This window comes from Passer montanus, unplaced genomic scaffold (genome assembly GCF_014805655.1).
Source record: "Passer montanus isolate IOZ18808 unplaced genomic scaffold, ASM1480565v1 scaffold57, whole genome shotgun sequence".
NCBI lineage: Eukaryota > Metazoa > Chordata > Aves > Passeriformes > Passeridae > Passer > Passer montanus.
In genome coordinates, this window is record NW_024370705.1 from 2,521,098 (window position 1) to 2,546,098 (window position 25,001).

General features: G+C 50.3%; 1 protein-coding gene across 1 annotated transcript; it reads left to right on the forward strand.

Moving 5' to 3' along the window:
- Window positions 1-6: 6 nt before the first annotated feature.
- On the forward strand, window positions 7-18,545 carry LRRC75B (leucine rich repeat containing 75B). The gene is given in 4 exon segments (XM_039725989.1): window positions 7-329; window positions 4,827-5,024; window positions 13,827-13,888; window positions 16,874-18,545. Coding segments are annotated over 4 exon segments (1,041 nt in total). The 5' UTR covers window positions 7-71; the 3' UTR covers window positions 17,397-18,545.
- Window positions 18,546-25,001: the final 6,456 nt, after the last annotated feature.

The window sequence follows — 25,001 nt, forward strand, 5'->3', positions numbered from 1 at the left end:
GCCTCCCCCGGCGCCTCCCCCGGCCCGCAGCCCCGAGCCCGCCCGGTCCGGAGCGCGGCGGCGGCGCGGCCATGGGCTCCCGGCTGAGCCGGCAGAGCAGCCTGGAGGAGGAGGGCGGCGAGGAGCCCTGCCCCGGCAGGCTGGAGGGCGGCCGGGGCGACTTCCACCTCTCCTCGCTGCTCCTGCACCCGCAGAAGCTGCCCGGGGTGCTGCGGAAAGCCTCGCCCGCGCCCTACGTGCGGCGGGTGGGGTGGCTGCGGGAGATCCAGGCCACCATCCGCGAGCACAAGCGGGAGCACGCCGTGCACATCCTCCGGCTGCTCAGGAAGGTACCTGCCGCGGGATGCGGGGTGCGGGATGCGGGGTGCGGGATGCGGGATGCGGGGCAGGGACAAAGGGCCGTGCGGAGCCGGGGCTGCAGCCCCCCGGAGCTCTGGCGCAGGGGCCGCGCTGCGGGATGAGGAGCCCCCTCCCCGGCGCTGGGGTGTGCAGCCCTCCCTGGCGGGGCTCTTTGTGCTGCCTCTCCCCGCTCCGTGCCCCGGTCCGTCGGCCGCTCGGTGCCCACCGTGCCAGGTGACAGAAGGCACCTCCCCGACCCCCAGCCGGGGCACAGAGAGGGGCTGGGAGGGAGCTGCCAGGGGGACTGTGCTGCACACGGGAGAAGGGGGGTCCGGGCTCGGGCTGTGCTCACCCACACCCCTCCATGCCAGCCCGCGGGTGTGCTCAGGATTGATGCCCCCACTGCCACCACATCCCATTACGGCCACTCAGCCAGACTGGCTGAGATATGTCTGGGAAACCCCAAAATGGCTTTGGAGGGCACCTCTGGGACAGTCGAGGCCGAGAGGAGAGGTAAAGGGGTCAGTGTATCAGTGGGAGCATGTTTCAGTCTGCCGCCATTCAGGAACAGAAAAGCCAGTGTGCAGACAGTGTGGTGCCAAACTGATGCTGAGGACAGAGCCCTGCTGCTGGAACAGAGCCATCTCCTCCATCACTCACTGCTACCATCACTTTCCAGCCAAACTCAGCTGCCCCAAACTGCAGGCAACTCTGTGACTGGTAGCACAGGGGACAAAGCCCACCTCTGATGTGGACACCAAACACCATCAGTTTGTAGCTTGTCATGTTGCTTCATTAGATAATGATCATCTAACTTCATCTTGGGAATGTACATTATTTCTTGCCTTAGTGGCAAGTGGCCTTTGGGTGTGAGTGGCTCACTGGATGCTTGTTCACCCACACCACCAGCTGCAGGGAGCTGCATGAACAGCCCTGTCTGCTCTGCATGTCCAGGGTTTTACAACACATCTGACAGTGGTGCTCACTGCCCTGGGCTACCAGCAAGCTACACACTCACAGGTAAGAATTCACAGGATGAAAAATTACATCTCTGCTTTTCCTGTCCACTACTTTAGCATTCACTTGAAGATTGTTACCAGCGCCACACTCTTGCTGCCACATGTGCAGACAGATAAACTCACAGCAAACCTCTGTGTGTGCACCAGTATGGCAGACAAGGGCTGAATAAGATTTGGAAGGCAGTTTTGGAGAGGCACTATTGCAAGAAGCTTGTGAAGAAAGAGAGGTGACCATTCACTTCATGGATGTGGCAATGTAACATGAACAAGCTTTACTAGGGTATGCCAGAGGCCAGAACCACAGAATGTCATTTTCTGTAGTGCTCAGCACCTCTCCTGGAGATGGAAGCACTGAAACCTTCCACAGACCCCGGAGGTCTCCAGAAGGTCCATCTGTGAACAGGCAGGGTTTGAGTGCTAAGTTCCAGGGCCATATGGAATTGAGGGTCATTTCTAAGCTCCTTTCAGGATCAGTTAAACACTTGGCTTCCCCACATCTGTGCTTGAGAATTACCATGTCACGAACATTCACATTTTGCCTGCTGCCTTTCCAGTTTCCCGTGTTATTCCTGGTCCCCAATTCTGCCTGGCCATGTTGAAACAGTGACTGTCTGCCCATCTGCTCACAACAGAACAGTGGGACATGCATCCTGTAATCACAACATCTTCTACCAAGCAAGATGGGAACCCATCCAGCAACACCCCAAAGCCTCTGGTTCACTGAGCACTCAGAGGTTTCAGAGGCAGAGGCTTTACACCACTAAGGTGTCACTGAGTCTGGGGTCATGTAATCACCACCAGTCCTCCTCACGTGTCCAATGTCAGCTTCAGGTCAGCCTTTTTTCCTAACTCACAGATTTTCCTCACTCCACAGCTACGTTCACCCCTTAGCTTGGTCCCCAGCGTGTCCCTCCTTACCTTGGCAGTGTCACGCTCTCGGGAGCCACGGATTAATGTGTCCCAGGTGAGGGTCTGTTTGTTACCTGGAAAAAGAGAGATACCTTGTTCACTCTAGTGGACAGGGAGGATGTTTAACACCACACCTCGTCACTGTGCCTTGGGCCAGGGTGCAAACACCCCGGGGGAGGCAGAGAAATGGTGGGAGTGGAACTGCAGCCTGCTCAGGTGAGCAGAGAGCTCAGCCAGACCAGAGGACACGGGGTCCCCTGTGTGCCTCCTGCTGCTCCCAGCACACCCCCCTTGCCCAGCCCTGCAGGTGGACCCTGCTGATGGATCTGCCAGTGGCTTTTCACCTGTGGGCTGCAGACTTCAAAAGGCTGCAGACTGTTCCTAGGATGTTCAGAGGGTGTGATGATGTAAAGCAAGCAAGGCAGGCAGAAGCAGATCCACTAACAGAGATGTGAGATCCCAGCATTTCAGAGGACTGCGTGGAGAACAGCTGCAAACTGCAGGTGCATGTGTGCTTTGTACATGAACACTTGGACAGCTCCACTGCACACCATCTACCCCAGAATGCCCACCAGCAGAAGCCACATCAGCTTTGCTGCTCATCTAGGTGGGCATCACTCAGCTGAAGCCCAGGGAGACGTTAGACTTACACCAGCAAAAAGTCTGGTATAATCTGTTTTCCCTGTGCTGAGATGATGGCAAAGTGTCATTTTTAAGACAACAGCACTAAGCCAGCTGAACTGGCAAGAGTTATGATATTCTGCTGTCTGCAGCCACCTTTTAGGTGGTACAAAATTTTCCAAGAAATGAGAGAGAGAGGGAGGGAGAGAGGGAAATAAGTAAGATGAGCTGAAAAATGCCTCCAGGCTAAGAATTTATGGAATATCAATGTGAAGTGAACATTTACAGCTATATTACTTACAAAACCCTCGCAGGCAAGATTTATAATGGGAATGCAGATTCATCTTAATGCTATAGTTCCAACTGGGGGAGTTTAATTACTGCTCTGACATCCAGTGCTGCGTGCCCAGCCATGCCATCCTCACGGCAGCTTTCTTCATCTGTGCACATTACACTTGGTGTGGGAGGCTCCATTTCCCTGAAGCCTTATGGTTAAGGGAGACACTGGCATGCTGCCTTGGTAGGCTCCTGGCCCATATCCAGCTGTGGCTGTCTGTCCTTCAGGACTGTTCCATTGCTTGGGTTCCTTAAGGGTGTCATTTGTGTACACAGAGTGATGGGGCTGTAAAGTATTTAATTTATTCTCCCTTCCTGTGTCTCTAGCCAGGGTCTCTGTGGGGTTGTGCTTTCTGCTCAATCCAGCATATCCAGAGCAGGATGCAGCACAGGCTTTGATTGGTGCTTGGAGTTAAGATCCCAAAACTCTGCCAGCTATGGCTCTGCCCCTGTTGGTGATGGATGTGCATACATCCAGCTTTTTTCCCCCCTCTCACTCCATTTTTTTTTAGCTCTCAGTCACTGGGTGGTGCCTGAAACACACACTCAGTAGAGCAGTGTGAACATATGGGGCACCCATTTGCTTATTCATTTCTCCTGTCAGCTGCATACAGAATGGGGGGAAAACTTGTTCCCTCCCTTAGCTGAGCCCTCCTTATCCACTGAATCAATCCCAGCACCATCCCTACTAGGGAGCTTTTCTGTTCTACATTTCTACACCTAGGGTATTTTTTTTGCCCATGTGGCACTTTCATGTGAATATGTGATCTCTCTTTCCCACATTTTTTAAAAATTGTGTTTGTTTTTCACAGCTCTGGGGTACCTTCTGATTATAACAACTGTGTCAATAATTAGCTCTTTGCTTTCCTCTTAGCAAGAAACAGCTTTGTTCTTTGCAGTATTATCCAGCCCCAGGAAGGCTTTTTGTTCCCAAACATGCTGAGGTTTCCTCCAAAGGTTCCCCGTCCCTGATCCACACAGATAAGTTGCATGGACCACAGTTGTTCCCCTAACTCACACTGTGGAAGATGCAAGAGGAGCTCCTCTGACTGTGGTGTAAAGCCACCTCTAAATTTACCATTGCACCTCATCCTGAGAAATTCACAGCACAGCTAAACTCACACAGGTGGGCAGGACTTCTGCTCAGCCAGCCACCACCAGGGCATATGGCAGCTTCTAAATACCTGAGAAAGGTCTGATTCTTCCAGAAAAGCTGAGATTGGAGAAGCAGCTTTAGAGCCAGCCTTCCTGCTTGGCTTCTTCAGCAGATTCACACATAGAGCTGACAAAACTGTGTTTCTCTGAAGTTAATTCTCTCCAGGCTCCAGCCAGCATGGAAATGATAGAATTCTCACCTTCCTGTGGTAGGTGGAAATAAGGTGGACTAGCTCAAATTAGCACTGCATCTCATTCAGCTCTCTGGCTGCCTGCACCCCCCAGCACAGTAATGCTGGTCAGACACGCCTGCTTCACCTCTGCTGGATAATTTCCTGTGCTGGGCATCCAGCTGGCACCACATCAGATTTACTTTCTGCTTTCAGAACATCCCATGGATATAGCTGTGAGGAAGCCTGTGTGCCTGACTGTCTGTCTTTGTTGTAGGACCTAGGACTGGAAGGAACATTTCTCAATGAAGTGCTCTACAAAAATGCAACTTTCCTCAACTTGGTGGATCCCATCTCCCATGACCTGCTGATGAGCCTTGCCAGAGATCTGCAGTGTCCCAAAAAGGTGAATTCTCCCTCAGCTCAGTGAATGCTTTGGCACAGCACAAAGCAGAGAGCCCTACTGGGGCAGCTGGTGCTGCAATCAATCCTCCAGAGCCAGGCAGTGTGCCCTGGCAGTGGCAGCATATGGATTGTGGGGCATATTCCTGTAGAAATCAGTTAAAGCTACCTCAGAATGTGAATGCAGCTGAAGGAGGGGATGGCTGTGTGCACAGATATTAGAAAATAACTTTTTGTGTCCACAGGGCAGAGAGACAATCACTGGTATCAGGGGTTCAAAGCAATTAGAGCTCATGGGGGGCTCATGGAGAGCAGAGATCTCTACAGGAAAACCACCTCTCTCTTCCTGGGCCCTTTGCCATATGCAACTACCTCAACCCAGCATTATTTCCCCCAAAAAACTCTCAGAGTTCCCCATAGAGAATGGTGCTGCAGGAATATATTGCCACTGGGGGTTCAGGAAATGAATGTGTTGTGTGCACAGTATCCCTGCATGCTCCATCACTTTGCTTCAGAGGATGAGGAGAGCAGAGATGGAAAGGCAGGGCTGAGAACAGACAAACATCACTGGTGTCCCAGTCCCACTGCCACAACCAGCATTGATTTCTGTTACCCTTTGCCACCACAGACACTTGGATTTGCAATGTTGCTCATTAGGCTTGGCAAGTGTCATGTTTGCTTTGTAAGGAGAGGAATAGAGTGAATTTCTTTATTCAAAGAGAGATATTAAGAACACACAGCTCAGAGCAAGCAGCAGTGCCCCAGGGAATACACCAAATGCCTGGTGTAGATTAGTGGCATTTCTAACCTTGTTCTGCCATCTCCTGAGGCTCACTGATAACAATTAACCAGTCATGTCTCAACAGACAAACCACATTTAGCCAGAGTTTAATCATCATTATTAGGCTGCAGCGCAGCCTGAAAAAAACCAAACCTTTCCAAGTGTAATGTCTGTGTAATTCATGTAAGCATTTGAAGGAAGGGCTGGGTTGCAGCAGTAGCATCTCTTTAACCACACTTCACTTGACCTCATCTCCAGCTGTTCTACCAGACCTTCTCCAAGGCCGTGCTGTGCAGTGCCCCTCAGGGCAGGCAGCAGGAGGGGATCTCGCTCTAATCCAGTACCCATGTGTTTGGCAGATAACACATTGCCATTTCTATACACCTGCTTATCCCCTCACTCCAGTTTCATGCCTTATGGATGCACTGACACACGTACCATTACATAAGAAATTGTTTTCCCCGTTCCTAGGGAAGATGCTGAGCACCTGAGTTGCCCTTCAAGGCCAGCAGAGGTTTAATTAAATGCTTGTAGAAATTCAATACCTACAGCACCAGCACCCTTCCCAGAACAATGCCAGCCCACGTCCCCTCTCCGACCCTGGCTGAGCATCTGGTGGGTGTAACTGCATTACAGGCAAGCAGGCTGAGTGCAATTCCCAGTCTGTCAGTGGAAATTAAATCAGGGAGCACACAGGAAAGAACAGGAGGGTAACTCAGCTGTGAGCCAACAATCCCTCGCAGGGCTTCGTGCCAGCTCTGTGCTGGAGCCTGCTGTGCACGTGCACCCACTTGGAGAGGTTTGCTGTTGTAGGTGACAGCAGAGTGCCAGCTGCAGCCCTGCCAGCACAGCAGGAGTCTAGAACAAGGCACCTAAGCCAAAGGCATGGGCCAGTCCCTGTGGGGTTCCTAGGGAGGCTGGGATGGGGATCAGGGGATGCTCAGCTGAGCAGAAGGCTGGGATCCCTCTCCCCGTGGCACAGGAGGATTGCCACAGGCTGGCAGTGCATCCCTGGGGAGTTCAGCTGGTTCAGGGACTGCTGAGCAAAGTCACAGAGCAGCTGTTGGCCCCCAGTGCAGTGCTTTAGCTGCTCACAGTAAGGGATAAATCAGTGCATTCCCTGACAGCTTTACTGGGTGTTCACCTATCAAATCCCTAAATGCAACGCGGCCCCATGGCTGGAGGGCTGAGGGGTGGGAATGCAGGTGTCTGTCAGCAACTGGAAAATACAATAGAGAAGGCAGAAGTCCCAGCCTTCAGCAGCTGCCATTTGCCATTCTGCTTCAGCCGAGGAAGAGGTTCTGTTCCAAGTCATGGCACTAAAGAACATGTGCAAAAATAACCCAGGAAGGCAGCAACCATGTGGGTGCCTTCTTTTCCTGACAAGTTAGTGCAGGGGCAGGAGGGAACTGCTGGCATTGCAAGCCCCCAAACTCAAACCTCCAGTAGCAGAGTGGACTGCAAGGAAGTAAGATGGACTATGGACTAAGTTCCCTGTCCTGACATCTCCCAGCTAGAACACAGGAGGTTGTGGAGTCAGTGTGTCGCTGCAGGAGGAGCAAGAAGCACCTTGGGGATGGGGCAAGGGTGCCACTTACTGCCCTTTCCACATCAGGGTGTCAGATAGTCCAGAGACAGAGTCTGGGGAAGCAGGGCAGCAAGGTAATTAATAGAAATGTAGCACAGTCCTGTAACACAAGGAGTTGGCAGCATAGGGGTCCCTGCAACAGAGCAGTGTCAGTCGCCACTGCCACGGCCCTGGAAAAGGATCTCCTCTTCTGAGTTTCACTTGTTCCTGGGTAGGCTGTGAAATTGCCTGGAGCTGCCATTTGCCATTCTGCTTCAGCAGAGGAAGAGGTTCTGTTCCAAGTCATGGCACTAAAGAACATGTGCAAAAATAACCCAGGAAGGCAGCAACCATGTGGGTGCCTTCTTTTCCTGACAAGTTAGTGCAGGGGCAGGAGGGAACTGCTGGCATTGCAAGCCTCCAAACTCAAGCCTCCAGTAGCAGAGTGGACTGCCAGGAAGTAAGATGGACTATGGGGAAGTAGCCAAAGTTCCCTGTCCTGACGTCTCCCAGCACAGGAGGTTGTGGAGTCAGTGTGTCACTGCAGGAGGAGCAAGAAGCACCTTGGGGATGGGTCCAGTGAGCACCCCACACAGAGGGGTCAGGCCCCAGGTATTGGCCAGGTACAGAAAAAGCAGGGAGAGGGCAACAAGGCAATGTGCAATAGGTCTAAAATGGGCTGGCCTGCCTGGCTACCACACCCAGTTACAGTGTGTTACGTAAGGCACAAATTAATTTTGATGAAATATTTAACAGCAGTGCTTTCTCTTTTAAGTGTGGAGATGAAATGGTTTGCAGTTTGCAGCAAAAGATGCCTGCAGAGTTGGCATCTGAGGCCGCTGCAAGAAAATGGGTGTTGCCAGTAGCAGGAAGGCAAGAAATAGCTGCTTCATTTGGAGATACCAAGGCATCAGTTTGTTTAGGCAGGCTGTTTTTGTCATGATCCAAATTCTGCACCTCCCTCTGTCTGCTAGTGGGAGAATTTTACTATAGTGTCTGCCTTAAACCCTGTGCCCTTGGCTTGCACCCTTCCTGCTCTTTAGCTCCTGCAAAGAGCAGCAATACTTTGAAGGAATTTCTAAAATCTAGTGGGGGTTAAGGACAGCAGGGAGGAATCTGTGCATGAGACCACATTCAGAAACCAAATTCTCCTCTTGCTTTTGCAGCCTCCTGGGCTTTGGCATCTGGCTTTCACAGAGCTGATGCCGGACTCCCTTGTTCTCTGAAATGCAATTTTTACTTTCTGCATCATGTTAGATGGGTCCAGGAGATAATTAGCAAGCCCAGCCATACAGAGAGCTTGGAGCATCTGCCAGGTTTTAATTACATTTGGGCTGTTATGGAGATGTGGTACTGCAATTCTGGAGTCAGATCACGCAGCGGGTGTTTGTCCCCACTGCCAAACCAGTGGGTCACAAACAAACTAACAGCAGTTACATCCCCAGCTCCTCTCAGAGGGACCCACATCCAGCAGGTACACACCTGAGCCACCCATGAGCTGGTAAAGCAGAAAGGGTAAGAGACATTTCTTCAAGCAGTGCTGTTTCAGTCCACAGGCAGAGCCCATACAGAAAGCTCATTGTGGGTCATGGACTCAATGCAACAGCAGCTGGAGGGAGCAGGAGACATCCAGCCCAGGCTCTGTCTGGTTTCTGTGCCTGACCAAAGTGCTGAAGGTGAAGCTGGGAGCAGCTTGCCCTGCCTCCATGCCTGGGGTTCCCTGGAGTGCCTGTATGCCTTGTACAAGGAAGGGTTGCAGTCCCCAGCTGTGCAGCCACCCACAGAGACCATTTCAGCTGCCCTGGTGATATTCAGACTGAGTTTGCCACACTGAAAAGAAGGGGCTCCTTTCCTGCAAAATCCTGTCTCGGGTTTGCAGCCAACAGCCTGCACCCCACTGGCTCTGCCCTACTTGGGTTGGCTGCCTAATCAAAGTAGGAAGATAAGCTCTTGCAGATTTACTCTGGGGGTTTTAAAATTGAAAGCTCAAAAGCTGGAGGATAAGATTTCTGCAGCATTTTTTTGCAGCAGGGACTAGCATAACTACTACACAATTTTCAGTCCTTCATATCCTAGAGGGAATTTAGTTTTAGCACCATTTTACAGTTGTATAGATCACTCCCACTTAACGAGCAGAATACATCCTGGAGTGTTGTATAACTCCAGCTTCACTTTCTCATTAAATTGATGTTTAGTGTGTAAAGAGTAATGGATTAAGAAATGCTCCTTTATACAGACATCGACCTTTTAGGCTATCAGTGCCACTTCTGTGGCATTTTGACAGATGAAGAACTTTTAGATGTTATTAATTCTTGTTTTCAGAATTCTTGGGGCCTCTTGCCATGCTGATTTCAATAAAACTGTCACCATCTGCTGCCAGAACAGGGTGGGACCCAGAGGGTGTATTGTTTTTGAGGGCCAGACACACTGGGCTGCAGTTCAGAGCAGAGAGGGAGAAGGGTATCAGGTGAAGACTGCCTTTGTCTGGAGAGCTGGATCACAGTCTGGTACTGTGATTAGGAAGCTCTGGATTACAACTGAACTGTCTTGGCAAGGCCATGTAGGGAACCTTAATGCATCTTCCACTTGCATTATCCCAGAGCTGGCTACTTCAGTGTAACTACTTCCTTTCCTGAGTGCAGAGGATCAAACCTCAGCCCCAGAGCTGGCCACTTCAGTGTAACTACTTCCTTTCCTGAGTGCAGAGGATCAAACCTGCATCCACATAGCAGGCAGGCAGTAGACACAGCTTTATAATTGTGACAAAAAACCACCCCAAATTTTTCACAGTGGCCTGTTCCGGAAGAGCAAAGGCAGTTGTGTGCATGGAGTTAACTCCCAAACCACATGTATATGGCCTTTCCTTTCCACAAATCTCACCACAGCTTTACTTTGCTCATCTGAGTGAATTTCATCACAGCTAATCCAAAGTGGGTGGAGAGCAGAGTATCCCTTCTGGGCTTGTTGCTCCCTTTCTGTTATTGATGTGCATTGGCCAGACATTGCAGCATTAGATGCACTTTTAAAATGCAGCGAAAGCACTTGTGTCTAGAGGACTTCAAGGAAACAGCTCTAAAGGGCTTCACATCTTTTTTTTTTCCTTGAAAACATCACTCAGCACTGAGGCTGACAGTTCTGGCAGATGAGATCCCAGCCTTCACATGGCATGAGGAGAATATTAACTAGAGCTTTGTGTCACCCTTATGCAACAGGGCAAACAGGCACCATCATTCCTGCTCTAGGGAGGGGAAGCCAAGTCAGTTAACTAAAGCCAGATGGTAAACATCATATGGGAGCACAGGAGCTGCCCCACACACTGTTTCCAAGAAACTGCTGCTCACAGAGATGTCAGGTGGACAGACAAGAGCTGGTGGATGAGTTGTGGACAGGCAGGAATTGTGCCCTCATCTGACAGTGCAGAGCAACCCAAACACTACCCCTGAGGAGGGTTCCCAGCAGCATCAAGAGCCCACACATTTGGAAAGGCTGTCAGAGGTGGCAGAAAGGGTCACCCAGCAGCTTGACACTGCCCTGCCAGAGTCAGGAGTAAAAAGGCCAAGGCTGGCAGGCAAGAGAAGCAGGACACTTTGGTGGAGAGACTGTGAGTGAAATAACAGAGGCTGGGTGGAAGGGGGTAGTTAAAAGCAATCAGCAGAGACCTTGTGCCTCTGTGACTCTTACCCAGTTGCAGGTCTGACAAGGACATGGGTCAATACATGATATTTACACCTTCAAGGACAGAGTGACAGCAGAGGCAGGAAGAGAGAGGCACTGAGCTGCATCAACAGCTGCTGATTTCCATGTCCCACCCCAGCTGGGAGTGAGACAGGAGAAAGGTACCTTTGCCTCCTCTCCACAGCTGGTCAAAAGAGCTTGGGCACAAGGATGGGGATGTGACTAAGGGAGTTCTCAAGGAAGTGACCTATTTGTGCACTGCCTCCATCCTCACAGCAGGGCCAGGCCCAGCCTTGGATCAGCTGGGGCTGGGTTAGTCCAGCTTAGTACTTTTGAGGCTTCTCCTTCTTTTTCCATGTTGCATTAGAGGCAGCTAAAGCCAGCCCTGCACAGCAGCACCCTGTGCCACTGGGGAAGCAAAGCAAGCAGATTATGCTAAGTAGGCAATTAAAAAGCTCAGAATCCATCCCCTAAATCACTGCTCAAAGCAGGGAAGCCTTTCAGACATGCCTGAGGTTCTGTGCAAGAAAGAGCAGCTGAGAGATACCTGACTCATGGCTAATTAGCCACTACCGGCAGTGCCTGTTAATGACAGAGGGGATACACATTAATGGGAATTTCTGGCATCAGCAAAGTTTTATATTTGGAGACAAATTTAATGTAAAAATAAAAGACAGAGGGGTAGAAAGCTGGCAATTCTCCAGAGAAATAGGCATGAAGTAGTGAGCACCCCTCATTAGCAAAATTCCTCTCTTACTGTCTCCTCCCAGCCTTTCTCCGTAGCATGGAGACAAGGAAATGAGCTGAGACTCCAGGAACTTCAACATTCTTGGGCTGAACAAGCTCCCCCAAACCCCACCAAGCTAACAAGAGGCCAGACACCGCTGTGACTCCACAAGTTCCAACAGGGCAACACTCAGGAGCCATGACTTCCCTTCTGTGCTGCCACCAAAGAATTTAGCTGATGAGCAAGAAATTGATGGGATTCAGTGCTAATAAAATAGCCAAACATGCTGAGCCTGCAGCTTCATGGACTTGAAGAAGGACCTGGAAGATGGCCTGAGGGTTAATTTTCTTGGGGCAGATCCTGGAGACAAACAACTAGCAATTAATTTCAGATCTCCTAATTGGACCATTTCAAGACAAGCTCTGTATTTGCTTGTGCTAGCTGAGTTCCCAGGAGGCTGGAGCACTGGCTGGGTGTTAGTGGAAAGAGGAAGATTTTTATCCCAAAATAAATCTTTGGGAAGCACAAGATGGTTTCACCTCTTTCCCAGCCCACATTTCTCACTGAGGATTTTATTTCCAGACACCCACAGGTCTGTCAGGCCCCTGCTCTGTCTGGAGTGATCCAGAATGGATCTCCCATAGCCAGGCTCAAAGTGCAGCCTAGGGACTGCTGGTAATGCCTGCTGAAGAGTAGAGCTGGCACCCAGGGAAGGGATAAGTGGCAGTGAGGGCAGGAGGAAGACTGCCTCCTTGTCCTTGGGAGCAAGGCCACACCCCAAGAAGGGAGTTGGGAACAATGCAAAGTAAAACCTTTCACATGAGAAGCAAGGAGATGTACCTCAAAGAGCTCCCATCCCTCAGCAGGGGTGGACAAGGGCTGCAAGCAGGGTGCTGATCCTTTATAAACAGGACTGCTTCACCCCCAGGCAGGCATCCCCAGGGGCTGGGCTGCTGATTGTCCTTGTTTCTTGCTCAAAGTTTCCAAGAATTTCTCACTTGCAAGCCATTTCTCCAGCATTTGAGGGAGTGGGGGGCTGTTTCCTCTCTAGGCTTGCTGCAGATAATACAAACACAGGCTGCTGCCTTGCATCCAGGGTGCAGATCCTTGTTAGATGCAAATCCTCACAATTACAAATGTGCCCTGAGCACCAGTTGCAGAAGCAGTAGGTTGGTCCAGCCCCCAGTGCTCTGCAGCCTCTGTCCACAAGTCCCACGGGCATCAAGAGCCACGTTGCTAAGTAGCTGTTGTATATCACACAAAAGAAAAAAAGCCTTCTGCAGCTGAAGCAATCTTAAAGCCTGTTTCAAGTACAGAAATTAGGGGATAATGCATGACCCATTTCCTTGGAAATAAACCTAGTATTTTCTCAGCTGCTGCACAAGTGACTGAGAGCTTGGTGCTCTGTGTATCATGCCCCTCTCCCCCCAAGAAACAGAGCTTAACAGACCTCCAAAAAATATCAAGTGCCAAATAATTCAGAGTAAAGCATCTACCCACATCTCCTTGACCCATTTCTGACTGCAGACCCATTTTCCTCTAAAGCAATAGAGAGAGTGGGTAGCTATTCCATGCCTTGCCTTAGGGATGGGTTTAGTTGTGCCTCTTGGAGCTGCACAGAAACACCAGGGAGGCGAGGAGGATGCTGCCAGGGTTCACAGCATGCGTGGGGTGTTGCATCTCATGCTTCAGCACTTACCAGAGAGCTGAGGGCCTGGCTGCAGCATAGGGCTGTGTTCACCAGGATGAGGCTCCTACAAACACATCCCTACAAGAGGCATTTTTATAGGCAAGAGAACAGCTTAAACACAGGAGGGAGCCCCCCGTCCTGAGACAGGAGGCCCAGAGTCACCCTGGCAGGTACAGCAATGAGGGCAAAAGGAAGCAGCAAAAAACACAGGAAAGGAAAGAAAAACAAGCCAGCAAAGAAGGGAGGGCGGGCTCTGGCACAGGACAGGACGGTTTAAGCACATTCAGCCAGGAGCAGTCCAGTCTGGAGAATCAATTATGGGAAGATAATTTGTCTGCTTGATTAAAGCCTCCTTGGGGTATTGGCTCGGTGCTGGGGAGAGCAGCAGAAGGTACCTGTTGTGGTGAGAGCACGATCTGTGACTTATTACTGCAGTCTCCACACGGCAGCCACAGGAGGGGAGGGAGGCTCAGCCGGCAGAGACAGACGAGCACATTGCTTTTGCCTTTCAGACATTTCCCTTCAGTCATCACTGTCTGCACTCAGAGCCAAGTCGCTCCAGAGGGGACCCCAAGAGCCTCTCAAACTTGTCCCCTTTTAAGAAAGCTGCTGCTGCAGACAGGAAAAACAGCACCTGGTGCTGAGGCAGCGGAGCGCAGCCGGCTCAGACGTGCCCTCCAGTGGTCCCCACTCCAGCCTGGCTCCCATCCCCACTCCAAACCAGCCTCGTGCCCTGGAGCTTTGTAAAAGGGAAGGTCTGAGGAGGCTTTGCACAGACAGAGACAAGGTTTAGGGCTGGGGAATGTGCCCCTATGCTTGTGTCCCTTTCTGTGTCCCCCACCCACCCAGGATCTGCCTGGGGAGGAGAATTTCCAGGAGTCACAGGCTGTGTTCATGCAGAACAGGCACTGAAGTACTTACAGGCTTGTTTCTATGCTTGTTTATCCTGTATTCCCCACACTCCCAAGAAAGGCTTATTCTAAACCCCTACAGGCCAGAGAAGGCTGCTGTATCCCTTGTACCAGCCCCTGGTGGATCCAGGGGACAGTTACCCTGTGCACTCACGTTCACACTCCATTTCATTTCTCCTGTTTCACTTGATCCACATGAATGCACACCTGCACTGTGCATTGGATGCTCTGTTCTGCTCGAACAAGGACTCCAGATCAAACCCCCAGATAAAATACTTAGCATGACTAAAAGGATAACTGGTGTTGTGCTAGGGGAAACCTGAGATGTTTCCAGCTTCGAGGATGGTCCCTGATAAATTTCATCCAAGATGAACCCTCTTTTGTGGTAGACTGTGCTACACCACTGCCAGTGATTGGTGACAAACTATACCAAAACACACACATAGTTTTTCAAGACAGTTGAAGAAATAGAGCTCCCAGAAGCCTGGGCTGATGTCAAGCATGACTTGGATCAGCAGGAAAAGGGAGACTTGCTCAGTGCCACCCAGACCACAGCATGCACAGTTCACACCTGCTGCTGCAGCACGTAAGAGAACTGCACTGCTGCTACAATGTGGAATCCTATGTGGTGGATTAAGTCTTCACAGTCCCATCTCTGGGGCCCAGATAGTGGAGGGATATCAAGTACCATCTTCAAGGCCCTTTGGAGATCTCCCTTGTGTGCTCAGACTAATTATAATTCCCCAGCACATCAGTCCCTGCTGTTTGACAGGACAGAAAAGCACTGCTCCCCTTGCCCCTCCTGTGATCCACTGAGGCGTGGTGTGGGTCATCTGATGTGTAAATATTTTGTAATACATTTTACTTACAATACTTCAGGTCTGAATAGAAGTTAATTCATGCTGTTATTAGCTCTCTGCAGTGACAGCTCATTAGTCCAAATGCATGCTTGCAGATATGGTTTCAGCCTTGCACAGTGAATTCCCATGGGAAATACAAGGACACATGGAAGTAGCCTGAGCAAAGTGCTGCTAAACCCAGGGCAGGAATTTGTGGGCTTAAGAACTGACAGGGCAGGACACGAGGTCTTTCTGCCTCATGCTCCTACAAGGAAGTGCAGCTGCAGGTTTGTGCCAGTGTCGAACATGTCCACAGAGGGCTGTGGCCTGCACTGGTGCACATTTACTGACTTATGTCAACACATGCTTATAGGGGATTATTAAGGGCTGAAATTTCTAGGATGCCACGAAGTGCATATGTAAAGCAAAGCTGCAGAGGCAGTGCCACATGCTCTGCAGAGCTCCAGCAGGGCCTGGCAATGCTGAGGCTTGTGGGGACATTCTCACCTGCCACGGGAGCTCCTGCGGTGCTGTAGCCTCCTCCAAGGAAATTGCATGTCCCCATGTACCCATTGCTTTCAGGGACTGGCTGTGCCACAGGTGTGCAGGACACTACAGAGAGCCAGATAGGAAGAGTGGGGACCTTCAAAGTGGTGGTTAATGCTTAACCCACCCTGATCCTCCCAAACTCAATATGGCACTTACAAGACCCCCTGAGCACATGACTGGGTGGGGGGTCCTACCAGGGCTCCCATGTCCTTAAGGCAAGATGTGTCTGAAAGAGCAGCAAGATTAACACAATTTACAGTAAGGGTTCTCCTGTGTTACACCAACACACGTTTGTACTCAATTTTGCAACGCATCCCCCAGCAGCTCCTGTAGCCCCACAGTTCTCACTTCTCACAGCACTCTCACAAACCCACAGTCCATCATTAAGCTGCACACCCCACTCTCTTTGCATCCCCAGCAGCCTCACAACACAGCTTTCCTACCTCCTCCTCACTCCCTTGGCCAGGCAGACAATAAAAGAAATGGCTGAAGCCCTCTCTTAGCACCCTTATGCCCTCCCTGCCTCCTCGTAGCTGCAGCAGATCCCAGATGATCTGCTGACCACAGAGACCCAAATAGGCAGCCACTGGTGCTGCTTACTGACTAAGTGCTGCTTGTGAAGGCTTTTAAAGGGACACGCAGTAAATCCATTCCTGGAGTGCAGTTTGCCTATCTCTTGTTTTCCTGATGAAGCATCCATTTCTCAGACATTTAACACGGCTCTCCTCTGTAGCACAGACCTTGGCATTCACCTGGAGAGGCGGCTCACAAACAGCCCCCACACAGAGTAAACCAGTGCTTTTGGAAAGTTTGCTTGCCTTGGTTATTTTTGCTTTCTATGCATGAGTGCCTGTATGGGCACATACAGACAAACCCTTTGACATCTGCTAGTGGGAGACACTTTAGCAACCTGTGTTGAGCCAGTCCTGGCAAAGTTTATGTGTAAGTGCTAAAAATACACAGCAAAGCCCCAGAACAGTCTGCCCTGAGGTATGGTGCAAATGCTTGAAACAAGCATTTGTGAGCTCTGTTAACCCTTTCCTTAACATTCTAGCCCATGTTGTTAATGAGTCCTCCCTGTCCCAAATGCTCTCTCACTTGGGTGAGATGGATGGGAGTGCTCCCCTTAATGACGCCTAAACCTTCATGACCTCTCTCCATGTCTCCCCTTCTCCACCATCAGCCTGAAGACCAGCCTGCAGAAGAAGGTGAGCCAGGACTCCATGGATTTGTCAGGGATCCCCCTGACCATGCGGGATGTCCACCGCATGGCCTACTACCTGCAGAACAACGGGGACCGCCTGACCTCGGTGGACCTGAGCTTCACGGAGCTCAACGACGACATGGTGCGCCTGCTGCTGCCCTTCCTCTGGGCGCTCCCCAAGCTCACCCACCTGTCCCTCAACGGCAACCGCCTGACGCGGGCCACCATGAAGGAGCTGACTGACACCATGAAGGACATGAACAAGTTCCCTTGCCTGGCCTGGGTTGACCTCGGCAACAACGTGGACGTCTCCTCCATGCCGCAGCCGCTGCTCGTGGGCCTGCGCAAGCGCCTCAGCCAGCAGACCACACTGCCGACCATCTATGAGGCGCTTGACTGCGACTCTGAGATCGCCGGCGGGCACGAGGGCAGCCAGCCAGAGGATGAAGCAGCCGGAAGCACCCCGCCACGTGCTTTTTCTCAGCAGGGCTGCGAGAGGTGACTGAACAACCGGCCAGAGCTGGCACGCTGAAGCAACCCCAAGGAGAAGTTTTGAGCACAAACATCAAGCAGAGGGCCAGCTTGACCGGCTTCCCTTGGCTCTTTTCTCTCGCCTTCCCTGACATCTTCCCCCCCCACCTGCTGTGAGACAAAAGCCTGTCGTCCCCCCACAACGTGTTCCGCTCCCTCCCCTCGCTGCCAAACCCATTGCCCATGTTCCAGAGAGGAACCAGTGACTTACAGTGAACCTGGTCCCCAGGCAGGGTCTCACTGGAAGACGGGAAAAGACCTGTCGGAGTCAAGAATATCCTCCAGCAGCCATTGGGTTGAGGGAAAGGGGTTGGGGGGAACCTAAAACAGAAACAGGCTTGTAGTTTACTTCCTTTCTTCCTTTTCCTATGCACCTTGGAAACCTTGGGACCTGCAGCCTTGAGTGTGAAAGGAGGTACCCCAAGAGCCTAGTGCTGTGGAGCTTAGTGGAAGGGCTCAGAGGCCAGAGCTGGAGCCCGGCAGTGTGTCTCCCTCTTGTGTCTGGCTCCTTTTGTTTTGTTTTTTTCCTATTGTGTGTTTTGTATGAACGTCTGAACAAAGGGACCTGGTCAGAGACCATTGGATCACATAGGCTGGGGCGGACACATGGCTTGGAACTGCAGCATCAGGACATTTGCTGTGTGACCGGGGTGAGAGGGAGGGGAAGGAGGCATGTGTTGGTGGGAGCATGGGGGATGGGATGAGTTGGGATGGGATTGGGAGGAGGGGGGAGGAGAGGGAATGGGAACGGTCTTGTGGATTAGTAGGATTGGTTTCAAAAACTGTGCTTTTGTACAAAAATTACAAGTTCCGAGGTACTACAATTGCAAGTTCGAAGTGATATTGAGGAAAAGCTGACAGCTGAGCACCTCACTGTGGCACTAGAGGAGCAAGCAGTGAATGTGCCAGAGGTGGGTGCTTCCCAACTGGAAGCGCAAAGCTTTGGCTCCTCATGGCACACTGCACACCTCCTAATGCAGCCACGACGTGAGCAGCTGCATCACCATTTCCAATGCTGTCCAGAAACCAAGCCACTGATGCAGAATTTCCAGTGTTTTCCACATTGCTCATGCTCTATGTAAACATAATAAAGAGTTCTCTTGGACATGAGCGTGAAGCACTTCAGAGTCTGAGTATCTGGGTTGTTCAGAGGTGGTGGAATATGGACCAGAGCCCCCATGCAGTGCCTGAGGGGCAGGATCAGGTACCATTCACATTGGGCAGTGTAGTTCATTCCTTTAGGGAAAGAGAAACATGGGTGTTCATCTGTGGTAGGCTGCCATCCTTCGTTTTGCAAGGGGCTGGTAGAAGTAAACTGATGAGATTTAGCTGATAAGTCAAGTCCTCTCAATTACTTGTCCCCACAGGAATTCATACTTGGATGAGTTTTTGAAAGAGTTAAAAGTTTAAAAAATGAGACATATTAAAAAAAACTCCATAAAAATCCTCACCCATCTAAATTAACAATGGTAACTTTGCCTTCCTCTGCTGATTGTCTCTGTGAGTCTCGGAGCAGCACATATAAGCAACGCTCCTGTATGAAAACAACCCAAATTCACATGGAATAGATACACCTTTCATGCTCTTTACTAATTTTACAAGACATTGCAAGAAGTAAATTGTTGATATTTTTCAAGTGATCTATTCCCTTTGGACCAAGAGCGTGGAGGACACATTGGTGTCTCTGATCAACCACCAAAAGCACCAAATAAAACCAGTTCCCTGAGGAAGAAAGGTGGGATTAGACACTGTGCTGAGCATTACAATCTGACACTGCAAATGCTGGACCAGTCCTGTCTGCACTCCAGTCACACGTGCAGGACCTCATAACCTTCATGTTAACCTGCACAAAGGTCACCACCTGCTCTCTTCTCACAACTCATTTTTCCCTTCTCAGTGTCGTATCTTAAAGAATCATAAAATTGTTTCACTTGAAAAAGACCTTTGAGTTCGTTGAGTCCAAATATTGACCCAGCACTGCCAAGCCCACCACTAAACCATGTCCTGAGTGCCACAGCTGCATGTCTTGTACACAATTCCAGGAATGGTGACTCAACCACTGCCCTGTGTATCCTGTTCAATGCTTGACAACCCAGTCCTGCTGGCCACACTATGCCATATACAAGCCAGGATGCCACTGGCCCTTTTCCATTCAGCAGCTCTCCAGCTGCTCTTCCCCAAGCCTGGAGTCATGTTTGGGATTGTTGTGACCCAGGTGCAGAACTTGGCACTTGTTGGAGCTCAAACGATTGTCCTTGGACCATCAAACCCAGCCTGTCCAAACCCTTCTCAGAACCTTCCTACCCTCCAGCAGATCAACATTTCCATCCAACTCGGTGTCATCTGTGAATTCAGCTGAGGATGCCCTTGGTCCCCTCATCTGGATAATCAATAAAGACATTAAACAGAACTGCCCCACTACTGAGCCCTGGGGAACCCCACCAGTGACAGCCCCAGCTGGCTGCAACTCCATTTACCACCTCTCTCCAGGCTCAGCCCTTCCTTTCCTTCCCTGCTATGCAAGATATGATATTAATTTTTTCTTTTCCTTCCAAAATACCTTTAAGAAAAAATGAAAAGTATTTCAAATGTCAGCAAGATCTGCTTAAACTCTTACTGTCTAAGCAGAGCAGCACCCAGCTCTGTGCCAAGAAGAAAACTCGGGCACAACGCATTTAAATGAAGGCTTGGAGCTGCCTGGTGAGCCAGTGCATCTCTACAGAGAGGGAGCAGTGCTGCTGAAGGTTTGGTCTTTGGCTCTGAGCACTGTCCCCCTAGGGCTCTGCATCAAGGAATCTTCACAGCTTTTCCATGACAGCAGCAGCCCCCTGAAATGAGGTGAGACCCTCAGTGTGTAGTGCACCCCTGACACAGCTGCTCCCTGCAGAGCCCCTGGCTCAGCCCCAGCCTGCTTCAGCCCTGCTCAAAGCTGTGCTTTCAGTCTGAGCTCTGCTACCCAGCAGGGCAGGGATGAGACATTCAGCCCCTTGCAGGGGAATTCTGTGCCAATCTCTGGCGATGCCACCTGCCAGTTGGCAGCTCCAGGATCTGGAGATAAAGCAGGAAACACACTGGTTCAGCTGAGCAGCTGTGGCATGCATGTTTATTCCTCTATATGCACTTGGTTGCTTTGCCACAGAAAGCTCCCCATGGAGAACTGGTTGTGAATAAATATGTGAAAATGCCAATTATGAAGTCCTGCCACTGCTTCTTGGATGAACTTTGATGGGCTGTAACTCAGCAGAAACAATCCCAGCACACCCAGCTCCTGATCCCATGGACAGGAGAGGGGCTCTGGGCAGCACAGTGCATCCAGCTCATCCCAAAGCTGGGAAGTGCTCCTGGGCCCCCTACAGATGAGGTGCATGCTCAAGGAGCGGATCTAGAGGCCCCAAATCTGCAATTTTCATAAAAGCTGAGTTCACCAACCAGAGAGGATGACACAACTGAAATGAGCCTTTCCTTGCACTGAATGAGAAGGCTCAGGGCTTCCAAAGGGTATTAAAGGGATGAGTTGCTAATTTGGGTCTCTTCAGATGGCCAGAGGGACCAGCTTAGTTATGAGGCTAAATCAGAGGACACCTGCCCTGCAGTGAGCCTCTCTCCTGTCAGGTAACACAGCAGGACTGAATATTCTCCTCAGGAGGCATTTAGAAGAAGGAGGTATTATACCTCAGGTATTTAGAGCAGCACACAGTATCAAGACTCAGACACCAGCCTCTCTCCCCACCATTTTCAGTTTGCCAGCCTCCCTGTCAGTGCAGGCTGCAGATTGTCAGCCTGGGATGGGACCTGTGTCACGTAGCAGGAAGGGAGCTGAAGCTGCAGCTGCACAGATGGAACCACAGCCCCTTCCCCACCCCCAGCAGGTGATCAGCTCACCACAGCTCATGAGACATTTCAGCAGTGTGCTGGAAGGAGAGGTCACCAGGTGTGAAGATTGAAGATGCTGGTGAGCACTGTCAGCAGGGGCTCCAGGGGGCTCAGGCAGCAGCAGAGAGCTCCAGCAGCACCAGCCTGCAAAGCCACATGTGGAGATAACGAGCAGCACCACAGCTAAATGAGGCCATTGGTGCCTGGGAAGGAAGAAGGAACAGTTCAGCTCCAGCAGCACCAGCCTGCAAAGCCCAGCCACATGTGGAGATAACACCACAGCTAAATGAGGCCATTGGTGCCTGGGAAGGAAGAAGGAACAGTTACTCCAACAGAAAAGCACTTGTTCTCTCCCTGCCTAGGAGGACAACACCTTCCTTGCAACTCCACCCTGTAATTTACCTCAGCTTCTGATCACAAAATCCAGGTAAGCATCTTGGCATGCTCCAGGTAGCAAAATGCTGAGCACTGAGTTCAGCAAAAGCCTCCCTCACTTCAGTGACTCTGCCTAAATAAGTGGTAATTATTTTGTTGAGGTAAGGATGCAAAAAGCAGCTGGAAGCACAAGCTTGTCTAATCTATTTTTTATTTCACACACTTCAAAACCTGTCAAGGTCCTTTTCTTTTGCACTGCCAAGGCTCTTTTCTCAACTTATAATTCATTTCTCATCACAAGCACTAGGAAGATAAAGGAGTTTGCACTGTTTGGGGCAGGCTGACGAGCTCCTTAGTGGACAGCTGCTGACAAAGATGTCAAAAATATAAATTGTTTCATCTTAAGAAAACAAACAAGAGAAGATTAAACATTGCCTTCAGAGATTGCTCTACTCCCTACCAGAGGACGTGACTCAAAGCTTGGAAGAGGCAAATTGCCTCAATACACACTCATACATGCAGTCTCTGCATGAAAAAGCCTCCAAGGGCAGCTGGCAGGAAGCCCAGCCACCCCAGCTGGGGACATTATCCATAGATAAGAGAACCTGTTTTACAGTTTACTGGCCTTAAGCAGGTGCTCTCAGAAGAGATGCAGTAGCTGGTTTAAAGCTGCCAAGGGGCACTTCACAAAACAAAACAGGCTGGAACACTGCTAGCTGAGGCCAGAAGACCACGACTTAGTGATCCACTCTGAGACACCAAGTACTTGACTGTTCCCTCTGCTGTTCCTCTCAGATCTGACAGGATCCCAGTTCAGTGATGCTCAGCTGAGGCCAGTGCTCCAGAAGGCCACGACTTCTTGATCCACTTTGAGACACCAAGTACTTGACTGTGCCCTCTGCTGTTCCTCTCAGATCTGACAGGACCCCAGTTCAGTGATGCTGATTCAAAACCAGAGCAGCCACTAAACACAATAACCACACAGGAACTCTTCTTCAGCAGTAGAGATCAGAGGAAAGTCAGCTTTTATTCCATTTACTCCTTTTCCCAAAGCCTGGCACTCCCCCTGCTGCATCCAAGGGGCCTCAAAAGCAAGTGAGCCACAATGGCCCTGACATTTCCTTCCACAGCAGCATCAGGTTCATTCTGCTTGCATGCAGGGTGTGTCACAAAGGTGGAAGAGAGGCACTTTCCTGCTTTCTGACCAGCCAGTTCCTCAGCTTCTGGGAGGGTTATTCCTCCCAGCCCATTTTTGTGTCAATCTGCCCCACACTGGACACAATGATGGGAAGCATTTGCAAGGCTATCAAAAACAACCTGGGCCTTATTCAACCTGTGTAATTCCCCTGAAATACATGGTGTCTCAACAATAAAAACATGGCACAAAGTATGGGAAAAAGGCCCTTTCCCAGACTAGCAGAGGCAGCTGCCTTTGGGTTTCAATGTCAGACTTCTGAGCAGAGCTTTGTTCTTGATCCCCTGAAATCTTTTGGTTTGCAGAGCCAACAGTTTGATGTGTGCACCTTTGTCTGAACTCTGCTGCAACTGAAAAACTGAGCAAGTCCCAACCCATCCATCCTTTTACCAACTGCTCTTTGGGGTTTTAGTTTTTCAGAAACTGCAATGGAAAGAGAGCCAAGTGGAGGCCAAAGGAACAGGTTTGATGTGTAACCAGATATTCAGAGACAACAGCCCAGAGTCTCTCTAGGTCCCCTTGCCTGGGTCTCAGCCCTGGGCTGGCCCATCCCTCAGCTCCAGTATGAATCCCAGTGTTTTACAGTGTCACTGGCAGCCCCCAAAGCTCCTGCTACCGCCAGGCCAGGTGCTCTGGAGCTGGGTGAACGCTTGGACAGCAGGATGCACCCCCAGAGCTCCTTCCCAAGGTATCCAGCTCAGCCAGGGGCTGCAGGGCCAATAACAGCCAGGCTCAAATGAAGCCATGGAGATAAAGTGAGATCTCCTACATGGACCCTCTCAAGAGCCTTCAGCCAGAAACTTCAGCATGTCCCATGGTATAAATCTATGCCTAGGTTTAGGATTAGATTTCATGTATTTGGAGTCCAATTCTGACATGAAAAGCCTCTAATGAGTTCCCTAGAGCTTCATCCACTTTCTCCATGTCAAATTTGGATCATTAACTGGAAAAGAAAAAAGAAAGGTTGCAGTGAAAATACAAAACAAAGCCAATGCTAGCAAGTACCAAGAGAAAAGGAAGAAGCAACATTTCTTCTAAGTGCAGCCACTCCTTTCCCCAGACCACAGCACTTCTTCTCCTACCTCCAAACTGCCCTCAAAAGCATGAGGTGAACAAGACTGCAGGCAAATGACACACTCCTGTCTGGTTCAGAAGATTCATCTGATGTGCTCTTTGATATAGTGTCCTTCAAGGGGAACAACACTGACTTTTGGCTGAGCTTTGCAAAAAAAGGCTTGTTATGGAGCTGTTTCAAAGACATGAGACAGAAAGGAGCTCATCTGATCATGAAGCAACAAACAGCAACACCTCTTTGTCAGAGAAAAGTAAAAATCTCTGCATGCCAGTTCTGTGTCTCAGCTGGGTATGGTGTCAGGGAAAAAAACCCTATTCACCCTACAGTTTACTTGGGATTTTAGGGGAGTGTAAAGATATCAATAAACATTCTAAAATGCCACCACGTGGGTCTGTGCATTGTCACAATATCAGCTTCACTGCATGTCTGCTGAGGGCCATCCACTGCAGTGCTCCAAAACCTCTCTGAGGCTGTGGGCTCCACTCCCTCTTGACATTTTAGGCACCAAGGGACAAAATGTAAGAAGTTTTTCCTCACAAGCAGAAGCTTGCTCTGGATTAGATGTACCAGCACCTCTCCAGTAAGCTGGAATTAGGGCAAACCCCCAACCACACAACAGATTTTAAGTCCCCAGGCAAGGGAAAATGAAGAACAAATTAAATGCTCACTGCAAGCAGTTCACCAAACAAAAGAACAATGATAGTGTTTTTCTGCAATTCTTTTAATTTCTCCCAGCATAACTACACATCTTCTGGATACAATCTGTTTCTTTGCCAGGGCTTCAGCATTCTCCCTTGAATTAACGATGCTGGAAAAGCTCCACTTTTCATAGACTCTGATAGTCTCTGCTGAGCAGCAGAAGGCTGCACAATACTTGCTTATGCAATGACTGGTCCTGTGCCAGGAATAATAGCCTGTCTACTAGGAACAAGCAACTCACACACAAACACCAAATACTTTTCTCATTAAACGTCTGAATTAAGTGGCATAAACCCACCCCAAACCTACTACTCACACTGCACACCAATGTCAGCCTCCAGAACGAGTGAAATAATCCC